The 14,280-nt window shown below is 36.6% G+C and overlaps 1 protein-coding gene across 1 annotated transcript; it reads left to right on the forward strand.

Moving 5' to 3' along the window:
• The first annotated feature begins 13,263 nt into the window (after window positions 1–13,263).
• On the forward strand, window positions 13,264–14,066 carry LOC131633750 (ethylene-responsive transcription factor ERF017-like). Its single transcript, XM_058904439.1, has one exon. It carries the CDS (start codon window positions 13,264–13,266, stop codon window positions 13,987–13,989), a length of 726 nt encoding a protein of 241 aa, XP_058760422.1. The 3' UTR covers window positions 13,990–14,066.
• The last annotated feature ends 214 nt before the right edge of the window (window positions 14,067–14,280 follow it).

The raw sequence follows: 14,280 nt of genomic DNA on the forward strand, positions 1-14,280 counted from the left end.
AAAAAAATATCGCGAATTATTCACGAACCTTCAATAGCTTATTAGCTGCAATATATGAACAAACGTTCAATAGGTAATTAGCTGCACTATATTTGTATTGTATAATTAATTAAATGTGTCTTTTTAAAATGATGATTGCTCTCCAATATTACTTCTTACTGAATCACTATATTCCCATTATATCAATTCATTGAACAACAATTGGGTTCAGACTTCATATAACTATGATAGATAAATGTAGGAAACCCTAGATCTAAGAGTACATTAAAAGACAATAAAATAAAACAACTTTTCTTCTTGATTGCATACTAGAGGCTGCATACATTATATAGTAGGGTTTTTCTACCTCTAAAGGGCCATGGGCCAAAAGTCCAAATAAATAAAACAACAATGCAATAAAAATACTTCTAAATGCACCTCCTTAATTTAATATGAAATCTTTAAGGAAGGTAGACTGTTTCTTAATTCTTTTGGGCCTTAAATTCTGCATAACATTACTCCCGGGCCCGTAAGGAACCTTGTCCTCAAGGTTCAAAGAAGGGTGCACCGAGTTGGATCCAATTTCTGTTGGGCTTGTTGAGTCCACAAGAGCTATTGGGCTGGAAGTCACATGAGCTGGCACCGAAAATTTCTGTGGCCAGCTGTTAACCACTTCCGTGTGGGATTTGGGCGGTGAAGAGATGAGGATAGGATAAGGGGAAATCCGGAAATCTGCTTGTGATTGGTCCTTAGGAGAGAGATTTGAATCTTGGGCAGTGTGATCACGTGAACAACAGCTAGCAATTACTTTCGCACGTTTTCTGTCTTGGGGAACTCCAAAAGAGACGTTAGGCAGAGGGGCACTTTGGTCAACTTGGCTCAAGTTACTTGTACTTCTATTGAGGGAGTGAGTCTTAAGTACAATGTTAGATTCAGAATCTGTAGAAACCCTCTCACCGCTTTCTGAAACTCTTCCTTTTTTTTCCGTGACTTTCTCCTTTCCTCCCAAGCATGGCTCTGAGTTCTGAATGTTAGAAACACCTAAATCTTTCCTTGAAACGACTTCCCTCTCCTCTGTGTTCGTACACGTTTCTACAGCGCCCTCGCTCCGTTTGTTCACGAAGTTGCTTCTGTACACAGTCGGACGTGACGGTGCGGTGGCAGGTGAGTCGGTATGAGGTGTTCGGCGGCAGGTACATGCTTGTGGGGTCTTGTCGCCGGTGATTAACGCTGAGTGTGTTTGTGAACTGCAGGTACCGGCGCGAGAGGCCACCGGATCCACCGTCTTCGTATGCATGTCTGCCTCATGATACGGTTTCAGCAACGATACGTGAACAACAGGATGGATGCGGGATGATGAGGGCAGATCCAAGAGGTAATCTACTGTTCCCACGCATTTGACTACTTTGTAAGGGCCATAATACCTTTGTGATAATTTCTGACTGATTCGCTTTGCAACTGTAGTTTGGCGGTATGGTTGGAGTTTTAGCAGAACCAGATCTCCCTCTTTGAAGGTAAATGGCCGTCGTTTCTTGTTTGCCTGTTTTTCCATGCTGATTTTACTTCTGTTGAGATGTTTCTTTAACTCCGTGAGTACTTCTTGTTGTTGCTGCAAGGTCTGGTTTACCGTGGCTTCTGTGGTTGAGTCAGTCACATAGTCCAGAAGCTTTGGGGGATCTCGGCCATACAGTGCTTTGAAAGGAGACATTTGAATTGCTGTATGAAATGAAGTGTTGTACCAGTATTCAGCAAGATGTAAGAACTTGTGCCACTTGTGAGGATGATCACCCGCTAGACAGCGAAGGTAAGTCTCTAAGGACCGATTCACTACTTCTGTTTGACCATCTGTTTCTGGGTGATAAGAGGTACTGTATTTCAGGTGTGTCCCTTGAAGTTTGAAAAAATGTTTCCAAAACTTGCTCAGAAAGATGGGATCGCGATCAGACACGATGGATCTGGGGATTCCATGAAGGCGAAAAATTTCTACTGTGAAACGAATGGCCAAATCCTTAGCAGAAAAGTGTGTAGGGAGGGAAATAAAGTGGACAAATTTACTGAGACGGTCACAAAGAACCCAGATCACTGTATGGCCAGCAGAACTCGGTAAGTTCGTAATGAAATCCATAGTTATATCTTCCCACACTCTTTCTGGAACCGGTAGTGGCTGTAGTAGTCCTTTTCTCTTTTGTGTATCATATTTATTGTGTTGACAACTTGAGCAGTGTTTAACTAAATTCTTGACTGCGAGGTACATACCCGGCCAACCGAAAGAAGTTCCAATGCGTGCTAATGTGGCCTTGACTCCAGAGTGTCCTCCTTCCGGTGTAGTGTGATGTTCCTTCAAAATACTCAAACGCAGATCTCCCAGATCCGGTATGTACACCTTGTTCTTGTAATACAACAGTTCTTGTGATAGTGAATAATCTGTGTTGGGCTGTAATGCTAATTTGAGAAGAGTCTGACCTGCTATGTCATATTTGTAGAACCTTTTGAGAGTTGTGAAGAGATCTGGAAATGGAGATGATACAGCAAGCAATAAGGAGGCCTCTTTTTCGTATTTTCTGCTGAGTGCATCCGCCACCAGATTTGTTCTACCAGGTTTGTAAGATATTTGAAAGTCAAAACCTTGTAATTTTGCTGTCCATCTCTGTTGTTCTGGTGTTTGTATTCTCTGTAATAGCAGATCCTTTAAACTTTTCTGATCTGTATAGATATGGAATTTGTGGCCTATTAGGTACTGACGCCATTTCTTTACAGATTCCGTGATGGCAAACATTTCACGAACATACACCGAAGCTGCTTGCATTCGAGGGCACATTTTCTTACTGAAGAAAGCAATGGGATGACCCTCCTGTGACAGCACCGCACCAATAGCAACCCCAGAGGCATCTGTATCAATGTTGAATTGTTTTGTAAATTTAGGTAGAGCTAAGACCGGCATGTCGGTCATTTTCCTTTTGAGATCTGTAAAGGCTACTTCAGCCTCTGTACTCCATGTGAATTTAGTGGAACGCAACAAGTCGGTGAGAGGAGCGGCGAGAGTGGCGTAATTTTGAACGAAACGACGATAAAATCCGGTGAGACCGAGGAATCCCCGTAATGCCGAGAGAGAACGTGGCACTGGCCAGTCTAGGATAGCTTTTACTTTCTCTAAATCGGGTGCAACACCACTCGCTGAAATTACATGCCCTAGGAAATTAACCTGTTTAGCCGCAAAAACACACTTAGATAATTTCACAAAAAACTGATGATCCTTCAATAACTGGAACACAACCTGCAAATGTTCAACATGCTCACTAAAACTGGAACTGTAAATTAGAATATCATCAAAAAAAACTAGAACAAAACGCCTTAAGTAAGGCCTTAATAAATCATTCATTGCTGATTGGAAAGTAGAAGGGCCATTAGTCAACCCAAAGGGCATAACTAGGAATTCATAGTGTCCGTCGAAGGTACGAAAAGCTGTTTTATATGTGTCTTTTGATGCAACTCTGATCTGATGGTAACCTGAACATAAATCTATCTTAGTGAAAATAGTGGCTGATCCTAACTCGTCTAGAAGTTCATCAATAGTGGGAATGGGAAATCGGTCTTTAATTGTAACTGCGTTCAAGGCACGGTAATCTACGCAAAAACGCCACGACCCGTCCTTTTTTTTGACCAGTAACACGGGTGATGAGAAAGGGCTAGTACTAGGGATAATAGTTCCTTCCTCAAGCATTTCTTGGATTAAGGTGGTCATAGCATCTTTTTTTGAATGGGGATAACGGTATGGTTTCACATTGATGGGAGAGATGTTTGGTAAGAGGTTAATGTGGTGGTCATGGGTTCTTTGAGGGGGTAAGCCTTTGGGTTGTTGGAAAATAGTTTGGAAAGTTGTTAAAAGTTGGGTAATTTGTGGGGGAAGTATCTCGAGTTCATTGGGTTCTGGTTTTTGAAATTGGGGTTTGGCATATTTTGGTTCCATAAGTAAAAGGTGGAAAGAAGCAACTGAATCAGTGTGAATGAGTTGTTTTAATTGATGAAAAGAAGTATGGGTTGGGTAGGTATTAGGGTCACCGGTCAACGTGATAGGTTTTGTGAGATGTTGAAAAGTCAAGGAGGGAATAGAAAAGTCAGCTTGAATTGGGCCTAGAGTTCTAAGCCAAGCCATACCTAGCACAATATCTGCCCCTTCAATAGGGAGTAAATAAAAGGGAAGGTGAAAAAGTTTATTTTGGAGCATGATTTCCACGTTATCACAAACACCTTCACATTGCAAATGAGAGCCATTTCCCACCATGACAGAAAATTGGTTGATAGAAGTTGTGTTGAGATTTAAGTGACGAGCAATTCTTGGCTGCATTATATTGTGGGTGCTGCCTGTATCCACAAGTACCATTACTGGCAGACCTGCGATGGAACCTTTGAATTTTAGAGTTTGTGGGGAAAATTGGCCTGTTGCTGCCTGGGTAGAGAGTTGAAAGTAAGTATCCACTAATTCAGTTTCACTATGTTCTTCAGTTGGTTCTGCCACCTCTTGAAATTCTGGTTGAATTTCCTCATCAGCCAATAGAATAAAGAATCTGCTAGTTGTGCACTTGTGGCCGGTGAAAAATTTTTCATCGCAATTAAAACAAAGACCTTGAGCACGTCGCTCTTGCAGTTGGGCTTGGGTTAACTTGCGGATGGGTATCTTGGGTTGATGGGTGAAAGGCTGTTTTGGGGAATTCAGTGTTGTTGTTGGGGTAGTATTTGGGTTTTTTGGAGTTTGTGGGCTGGAATTAAAAAAAGGTTGTTTTGGGTAGGGTGTTTGGAATGGTTTAGGAAACTTGGTTTTGGACTCCCTTAACTTGGATTCAATTAGCTTAGCAAGTCCGATGGCTTGGGAAATTGAAGTGGGCTTATGAATAGCTAACTCATTCTGGATTTCTGGCTGAAGGCCAGAAATAAAACAATTTAATATGGCCTCGGCTGGCAGGCCCATCACTTTGTTACCCAGCTGTTCAAACTTTGTTTGGTAGTCCATGACTGACCCAATTTGTTTTAATTTGAATAATTCTGCCTGATGGTTTTCAAAGGTAGATGGGCCAAACCTTAGTTCTAAATCCCTTGTGAAACAGCCCCAAGTAGTTAACAAGTGATTCTGATGCATCCACTTAAACCAGCCTAATGCATCCCCTTTCATATAAAATGAAACAAGAGACAAACGATTTTCCGGTGGCAAATTATAAAAACCAAAATACTGATCCGCTTGGAAAAGCCATTCTAAAGGATTGGTTCCATCAAATAAAGACAATTCTAATTTGGGGGATCGGATAGGGGGTAAATTAGGAATGTGGTGGTGTTGTGGGTAAAATTCTGGGTATGGGAAAGGTTGTGGAAGTGTATGGGGTGGTATGTAGGCTGTCTGTGGGTTAATATATGGTGTGGATGTGTGAACAGAGTGTGATGGGATTGCTGACGTCATGATGAAGGGTGCTGACGTCACGGCGACAGCTGGTGTGTGGGTAGGGCTGACGTGGCTGGTAGGTGGTCTAAGGGGTGAGTGTGCTGGTGTGAGGGTTTGTGTAAAAGGTGGATTACCAAATAAAATGGTGGAGGAATTTTGGGCAGTACCTGAAGGAGAAGGAGATTGTGCAGCAGCAGTAGCTAGTTTGTCCTTTTGCAAGCCTGCCTTTTGAATGGCAGCCATTAAAGCTTCATATTTTGAATCTTCATCTTCTCTTTCAGCATTCATCCTTGAATGTATCTCCCCTATTTGATGTGCTATAGATGCTGAAAAGTTAGCAAATCTCACATCTAATTGTTCTTGATTTTCAGCCAAAGCATTGTTTAGGTTCAAGGTAGAAATTTGGATAGCTTCCTCCAAAATCTCTTTGGAAGAAGGGTTAGGGGGTTTAGGTGGTGCCATGGGAGGGTTGAGAAGGAGCAATGGAAAGCACCAATGATAGATAAATGTAGGAAACCCTAGATCTAAGAGTACATTAAAAGACAATAAAATAAAACAACTTTTCTTCTTGATTGCATACTAGAGGCTGCATACATTATATAGTAGGGTTTTTCTACCTCTAAAGGGCCATGGGCCAAAAGTCCAAATAAATAAAACAACAATGCAATAAAAATACTTCTAAATGCACCTCCTTAATTTAATATGAAATCTTTAAGGAAGGTAGACTGTTTCTTAATTCTTTTGGGCCTTAAATTCTGCATAACAAACTATGATGGTACAATTTTAAAATAGATTAATGTTTTGTGTAGATGATTTTTTTGTTTGTTTTTCATTCTTTCCATTAAGCACTAGTAGTGGTTATATATAAAAAATAAGTATGTAATAAAAAATATACTATGCAAGAAAAAAAATATGAAAGTACATGGTTGTCGTGATAATTCGCGTAAGATTCTTTCGTTACATATAGCATAGCTTTTTCAGAAATGCACTTCCGAAGACACCTTTAAACTCCATTGTCCACTTCCTGTTAACCACTTGCCACTGTTCCTAAAACCAACACCGATACTCCCTTCACCATCTCACCCTTCCATTTCCCATGACATTTTACTTCAACTTAGTCGCACCACCCTCTGTTACTTCTTCCTCTGCCTCAACTTCACAAACCCACAACACTGAACTCACAAACACCATAACATCATCACCATTATTCACCCAACTTACACCAAAATCAACACGAGAAATCAATGGCAAGGAAATTGATAATAAGGAAGTGGGAGAAGATTCACAAGTTGAATTTGGTGTGGATCGAAACCAAGAGATGAAATAGATTTATCTGTTCTTGATTTTGAAAGGGGGGGAGAGAAGGAGAAAAAAGGTATAAGAAGGGTTTTTTCGGAGATGCATCTCCGAAAAAACACCTGACAGTTGAAATTCTACGTTCAAATTGAAATATAGATACTTTCGGAGATGCATATCCGAAAACACCTAAAAATGGGTGATTTCGGAGATGCATCTCCGAAATAATTAAAAGTGTAAAAATGGGTGATTTCGGAGATGCATCTCCGAAATTTAGGGGTATTTTGGAGTTTTCAGCAGGGATCTTCATCCCATGAGGGTGTACAAATAAATTATCTTTTACCTATCACCCACATTTAAATTTAGACCCTACATAGTAGTGTTTTTATCTTAATATCCGTCGTGAATTTTATATTTTAAAACAATATGATATTTTTTTCCTCATATTTTTAAAAAATTTATGAAATTTAAGATGTTTTAGGGGTTTGTGAAATTTTATAGGTTTTTAAAAAATAGGTGTAAAAAACATACATTTCACATCCTATTCGAACTCCAAAATATCATTCATATTGTTTGGATTTCAAAATCCAAATACACTTATTATACACCAAACCACTTCATTACAGTGACACCCCTATTTTTTTGCCAAAAATAAAAGGTTCAGATTTATCTTGACTGCATATTTTCTGTGTTTCTTTATAATGGGAAAAAGTTTCATATTTAAATATCTTGATTAACCTATGCCAATATTGTACACCATTAGGCAGTAAGTTAGAATAAATTTGACATTTTTTAGTAAACCTTACATTATAATTCATTTATTAATAAATCCCATAATAAATCATACACATTTGTCATTCAATAACAAGATTAAATATTCAAACAAATATGTTGGTAAACCATACATCATTGCTCATAAAATACAACGAATCAAAATACAAAATGTTAATATCAAATACAAAGTAAAAGACAACTATTGTGTATATCTGACACTTTTGTTCCTCCTTTGCCTCTTGAATTGCAACACATGTAATTCCTCTACTAAGATGGCATGTAGAGTGGCCATCTAAGGCATGCCTTACTCAAACTCACCCCTAACTATGACCTCTCTCTCAATAGCCACAATATAATGACATATTATCAACAAATCAACAACATGGTTCACCATTGCCTACTCCTCTTCTAGAATCTTCTGATGAGCTGGCCTCGGAGGATCTCTTTCTGCATCTAGTTTCATGTAAGGATGTGACACTCTATAAATAACCATTGGATGTAGTCGTATATTGTACTCGATGTACGAAGAGCTGGCATAAGACGTACATCTTCTGGAACCAAATGATCATAGTTCTCCAAAATATCTCAGCAACGTCTCTGCGAAGAATAATTGTAGGAGTAATAATGATGATCTCTCTAGGTATACCCTACATATATTTGAAATGTCGAAGGAGTCACTCTATTAGATGTGGGTACATAATTTGTGAATTACAAGTCAACCAACCAAAGTACAATAATATCACCTCTAAGGGTCGTGTATTACAATGATCATCGTACGACATAAAAAATATCATCCATAATGATGAGGTTAAGAAAAACTTGGAACTGCTCGCTTGCTTAATTCCCTCTGACTAGGATGATCGAGCACGCATTTTCCAAAGTCTCATAGTAGTCTTCCACATATGCCCAATCGGAGAGACGTGAAAATGTTGGTGGATCCAGGCCTAAAAATGGTCCAGATGAAATATTATTAACGGTGTAAAACAAGTATTATGAAATTAATATTAGTAAGTTACTGTAAATAGACAGTTGTTTCCTATCAACAGTCTCGTCTTCTTTAAACTACCTTCATCTAACTAGGAAGAGAGGTATACCAAACAAGAAGCCCTTCAACTGTACTCGTGAATCCTTTCCAAATCAATTAAGTATCTATTATAAATAAGATCGACATAGGTTGCACTTTTGTCCACAAATATGGACGTGCAAACCAAAACCATGAGGTATGCCCTGAATGCACATGCTCTATGATATGTAACTGGTGCATCATCACCAGTCCCATCCATAATTGTCTCTAGGTGGTATTCAGATACATCCACCAAGAATGAAATCTAGCATGACATCATTTGGTGTCATCTATATCCTACTAGGATGTTTCTGGTTCGATTCCCAAACACATTAACATCATGTTTAGTGCTTTATGGTCTTCTGGTTTTGGAGTAGTTTAATAATCTTCCCATTATTGAAATATGTATGAGGCATGATACATCATCAACTGTGATGGTCAAATTAATAATCGGAAGATGAAATTACGACATCTCTATGTGCCATCTCTCGACAAAAGCAAACAAACCATGGTTAATATAACCATGTACAGGTCTGTATAAATCATGTAGCTCAGATAGCTGTAAATAGTTGCAAGACATCTTGAAACCATGGTTTATCATGTTATGCTAGCTTTGCAACCTTCCTACTATGGTTTATACATTTTAACGTAACACAATACTACCAAAAATATATACACATAAGGGCCACACAATTCAATATTATAACATTGATGTTTAAAAGAGAAATTGAAGATTTATTCTACAACTTATTCCCGCACGTGTCTAGCATCATGGTATGGATATAGGGAAAGTAGTGAAACGTTCGGGGATCTCCCAAAAAACATTAGGCACGACAACATCTGATATTGTAGCATGGACTGTGGCAAGATGGTATTCTAGGGATGCAGGGGACACAATAATCCAGGAAGACAATGCTAGAGATACATTAACTCAAGAAGATGATATGTCAGTATCAAATGATTTTTCTCCAAGTATGAATTTTCTCCAACTGTGAATTTTCTCCCTTTAATGGTATTACAATCACTTATGAAACCACGAGTCAGATTGTTTTTGTTTACTCCACCTTCTATTTAATTTGAATAAACATATGGAATAAATTAAATAATAAATAAAAATTAAATATTGTCATCATGATTTGTGCATTAAGATGTTCAATGTTGATTATGCTTCGTGAGCGACATTCGTATGGTGAAGTAGTAATGCTTCGATCATCCATACCGACACAAATATGTTGATCGATTTTATATATGATATAAAAAAGTCTGGTGCGACATTAGTGTATTTAATATACTAGTTTTGTTTGGTCCAAGAAATTAGTAAAATTATTGTTATACATTTGAATGATCAATGTTGATTTTGTTTTGTGTTCGACATTTGTAGGGTGAAGAAGTGATATTTTGATCACATGTATTTAATAAGTGATCATTTTTCTTTTGATGATACAAACATGTTGCATTAGGGTTCATAAAAACACAAAAGTAATTTAGTCATGACCAAGCAGTAGAAACCTACGAGCCGCGTGCCCTATAATGTAGGTTTTGCCCACCATAAGGTGCATGTCCTATTAGACAAGTGACTTCAAGCACAAGAGAGGGTGGATTTTGGTATTTAAATTTTGTGATTACTTTTATAATTTTTCGATTAAGATCATGTTTGTAGTTTAGTATGTGTTAATTGTAGCAAATATAAATAATAAAAGTAAATAACAAAAATTAAAAGGATAGGGTTAGAGAGATTGCACCAGAGATTTATACAGGTTTGGCCGAACCTTGGCCTAGTCTTATCCCTAACAGATTTTGTTTGACTATAAACTTTAAGCTTTTGAAGGTTATGCCCACCAACCTTTATACAAGATGATATTGAGATTTTTACAGACTTTACCACATGCTAAGCTAGCACCTTCTTAGAGATTTTCAGGGTGATCTCAATAACCAAAAGTAGAATTTTTTCCGGCAAAGCTCAATAAACCAAAGCATATTTTTTAATTTTGGTTTATCTCACGAACCAAATTCAATTCTCTTAAGAGTATCGCACTCATAAGAATCAAACAAACATAACCACTAACAAAAATTCTTCCTCACAGGCAAAGCTTCAATTACTAGCCCTAAGGCAATTTAAATTGTAAGAAATATTTTCTAAGGAGACATAAAGAAGAAAATTAGAGATATAAAGTCCAAATAAAATGTGAATAGTTGGAAAGTGGTGTGAAATGAAGAGGAAAGGAGCCTCCTCTATATAGAAGTTGGAAAAACCAAAAAAGGAAATGATATATGAACCAAATTAATGAGTCAATTGATTGGCATAATGTTCCAATCGATGGACATAACGTTCTAATCCATTGGATGAGTCAATTTTGATCAATTACTTTGTCCAACATAAAAATATTTGATATATAGCTATTGTAAGTCGTAAAGCTGATGTCCTGGTCATTTGGTTAATCGATTAACCATTCTCCAATTGATAAGCATAATATTATAATCCATTGGCTGGCAGAAGAAGTGTTTCCAATCGATTGGAATAAGTTTCCAATCGATTGGTTAGTTAAAAAAACAGTGGAAAGAGATTGGACAACTTCTTAATCACTTGGCTTGTCCTAGAAAAATTTGAAGATAAAAAAGTTTGAAAAGGATTTTTAAGGTGTATGTGCGAGTTGCCTTAGTACTTAGAAGTTACTTTCTTACTTTTAAATAACTCAGGTCACTCATACAGACAGACATACACGACTTGCTGAGCTTTCACACTTTATTTGAGGCTTCAAGATTCTTGTTGGATTCTCCTAACCGTATTCTCCTGACCATATAAGCACTTTAATCTTGAGTCTCTTTTTGCTGAAGAGGCAAGAGATGTTTCTCTGGTTAGGTCACCATCATAAAGGAGTTAAAAGTTATTACTGCCAACTGTAATCATCGTTGTCGTCATCAAAACTTCAAAGAAGAACATTTGTGGAGTTATCAACTTTATACCTGCAAGCACATAGATCCACATCCCCCTCCCCCCTTTTGATGATGACAACACATCTCTCGGGGAAGTGGTCACACGTCGAGAGAAAAATGGTGAAACGTTTCAAAGATTGAACTATATTTAATGATCACGTTCCTCATACGCTTTGGCAAAATCAAAGCAATGCAAGCCAATCGATGCCTGGACAACCATTCCCAAAGACCGACCACAACTGCTAAAAGACTCCTCCAGCATCCACAGTGGCCGATGAGTCTTAAAGGAAATTGTTCCGTGCTAGCCAAAGGCACAATACAATAAGACCCACTTATTCTGCCTGCTCCATTGAGCCCAAGATATAAATACCTTCACAAAGGATTTTGATGTACACAATCTTTAATCTCCACTCTCACTATTATTATCTTGAACCCTAAACTGACTTGAACGTTGGATTGCAAACCATACTGGTACCCCTTTGATTCGCCATATAGAAGATTAGAAACATTGCTTCAAGATCGACACTAATCAACAACATTGGTTCAAGATCAACGTCTCTAATTCAGGAAGCACCACGATTGCAACCTTCGCCGTAGTTTTTAAAATCCTCTCCACTTCTAATTCCACAACTGAACATATACATTGTGTGTTACTTAAGCTTACTTGGCATTTGGCTCGTGGCTGACCTAGAACAAGATTCATAACCAATTAAAAATTATATTTATAATAGATTGTCTAAGGAAGATCAATGAAAATAAATCGTAAAAGAAAAAAAAATAGAAAATATAATTGAAAAAGAAAATTTAAAGGTAAAATTCTAAATGACTATATTTTATAAACAAAAGAAATATTAAAGTAAATTTTAAAAAAATTAATAAAGAAAGAAAAGGCAAAATGCTTTGTTGGTTATGATGATTTGAAGGCTCAAAATTATATTTGTTATTTCTTCTTTTCAATTCTGTTTATAAATATTTATATATAAGTTTGTATTGTATAATGAAATAGTTATAGAATGACAAATTATTGTTTTTTTATATTTTTTTTCTTAAGAGACTTCTCTGCCTTGAAGTAGGGTAAATTACATCTCAAATTCTTACTGTCTTTCTCCTATCTATTAATATTTTAATCAATGTTAATATTATTATTATTATAACTATTATTATTATTATTATTATTATTATTATTATTATTATTATTATTATTATTATTATTATTATTATTATTATTATTATTATTATTATTATTATTATTATTATTTGTGCATTGTTTGACAAGCTAAGAGCACATAATCTGAGGGACACATAAAACACAACACAGTCCAAGAGACACATGAAACGCAACACCACCTGTTGTAGTTGACCTAAGTTATCGGTGGTAAGAATTAAAAAATACTAGACTTATGACTTATCTATTTTTAGAAGAAAAAATGAATAAAAGAATTAATTTTATATATGGCTATGATGATACTATGATATGTGAAATGAACAAGTTAATTTTTGAAGCTAGATAAAAAAGTTGGGCCTACCGCGTATTTTACTAATTAAATCTACTTCAATTCCTGCGACTATATCAATTCAGAATAACATAACCCATCGTGCTACCTATCACAAAACACTCCTTTTACGCTCAATACGACCAACACGTTAATACTTTAGACCTTCATTCAAATTCAAAATTTTCTTCAAACCTATATCGATTCTTGTTTATAACCTTATATATAACAACAACACAAATCGTTAATCTCCAATGTTAATTCAAATTAACTATATTGCTACTATACTACAAATGGATCATCATATCACCACTGTCAAAGGTAAGACCCCATCGTCTTCGAGTGATAATGATGATAGCAACAAGAAGATGTACAGAGGTGTGAGAAAGAGGAAGTGGGGAAAATGGGTATGTGAAATAAGGCTACCCAATAGCCGTGAAAGAATCTGGTTAGGATCATATGATTCACCAGAGAAAGCTGCAAGAGCATTCGACGCTGCACTTTACTGTCTTCGTGGTCGTCATGCAACTTTCAATTTCCCTGATTCACCTTTTCATTTGGAAAACACTGCAGTTTCTAACGATCCACAGCAGATTCGAGAGATTGCTGCTAACTTTGCCAACAAAACACCACCAATTGTTATTGATGGTAATAATAATAATATTAATAATAATAATAATAATACTGATGAATCCAAAACTGTGACTGAAATTATTGGCTCTTCGTCTTCCACTACTACTACTATGCATGATAATGTTCGGAACTCCATTGATTGGACATTTTTGGATGTGTTGGACGGTTCAAGTAATGATGGTAACTTTGTTGGGTCTGAGAATTATGGTGGTTTCTATTCTGATCTTGAGAAGATGAATTCGGGTGAGTTATTCAGTTTACCACAACAGCTACCACTATTTGAGGACAATATTCAGAAGGAACTAGTTAAAGGTGAAGGTGATGATGATGTTTATGATGATGACCCTTTTTCTCATCAACCATTCCTTTGGAACTGGGACTTTTGATCATTCTCCATTAATTCTCTCTATACTTTTGCTAAATATTTTTACTTTATTTCCAGCCACTCTTGAATTTTACTTATTTTTGCAACCATATTTATATATGGCTGTTTCTTCTCAATAAAATAACAAGAACTGGCTGGTTGGTCATTCTCATACCACAAAAGAAAAGACAAAAAAACTCACACAAATATATATATATATATATATATATATATATATATATATATATATATATATATATATATATATATATATATATATATATATATATATTGTTTTGTACTATCTATTGTT

The sequence above is a fragment of the Vicia villosa genome, unplaced genomic scaffold, assembly GCF_029867415.1.
Source record: "Vicia villosa cultivar HV-30 ecotype Madison, WI unplaced genomic scaffold, Vvil1.0 ctg.001170F_1_1_3, whole genome shotgun sequence".
Classification (NCBI taxonomy): domain Eukaryota; kingdom Viridiplantae; phylum Streptophyta; class Magnoliopsida; order Fabales; family Fabaceae; genus Vicia; species Vicia villosa.

Excerpts from the sequence above, each read along its gene's own strand:
- LOC131633750 (XM_058904439.1), top strand. The coding sequence starts at position 13,264 with ATGGATCATCATATCACCACTGTCAAAGGTAAGACCCCATCGTCTTCG.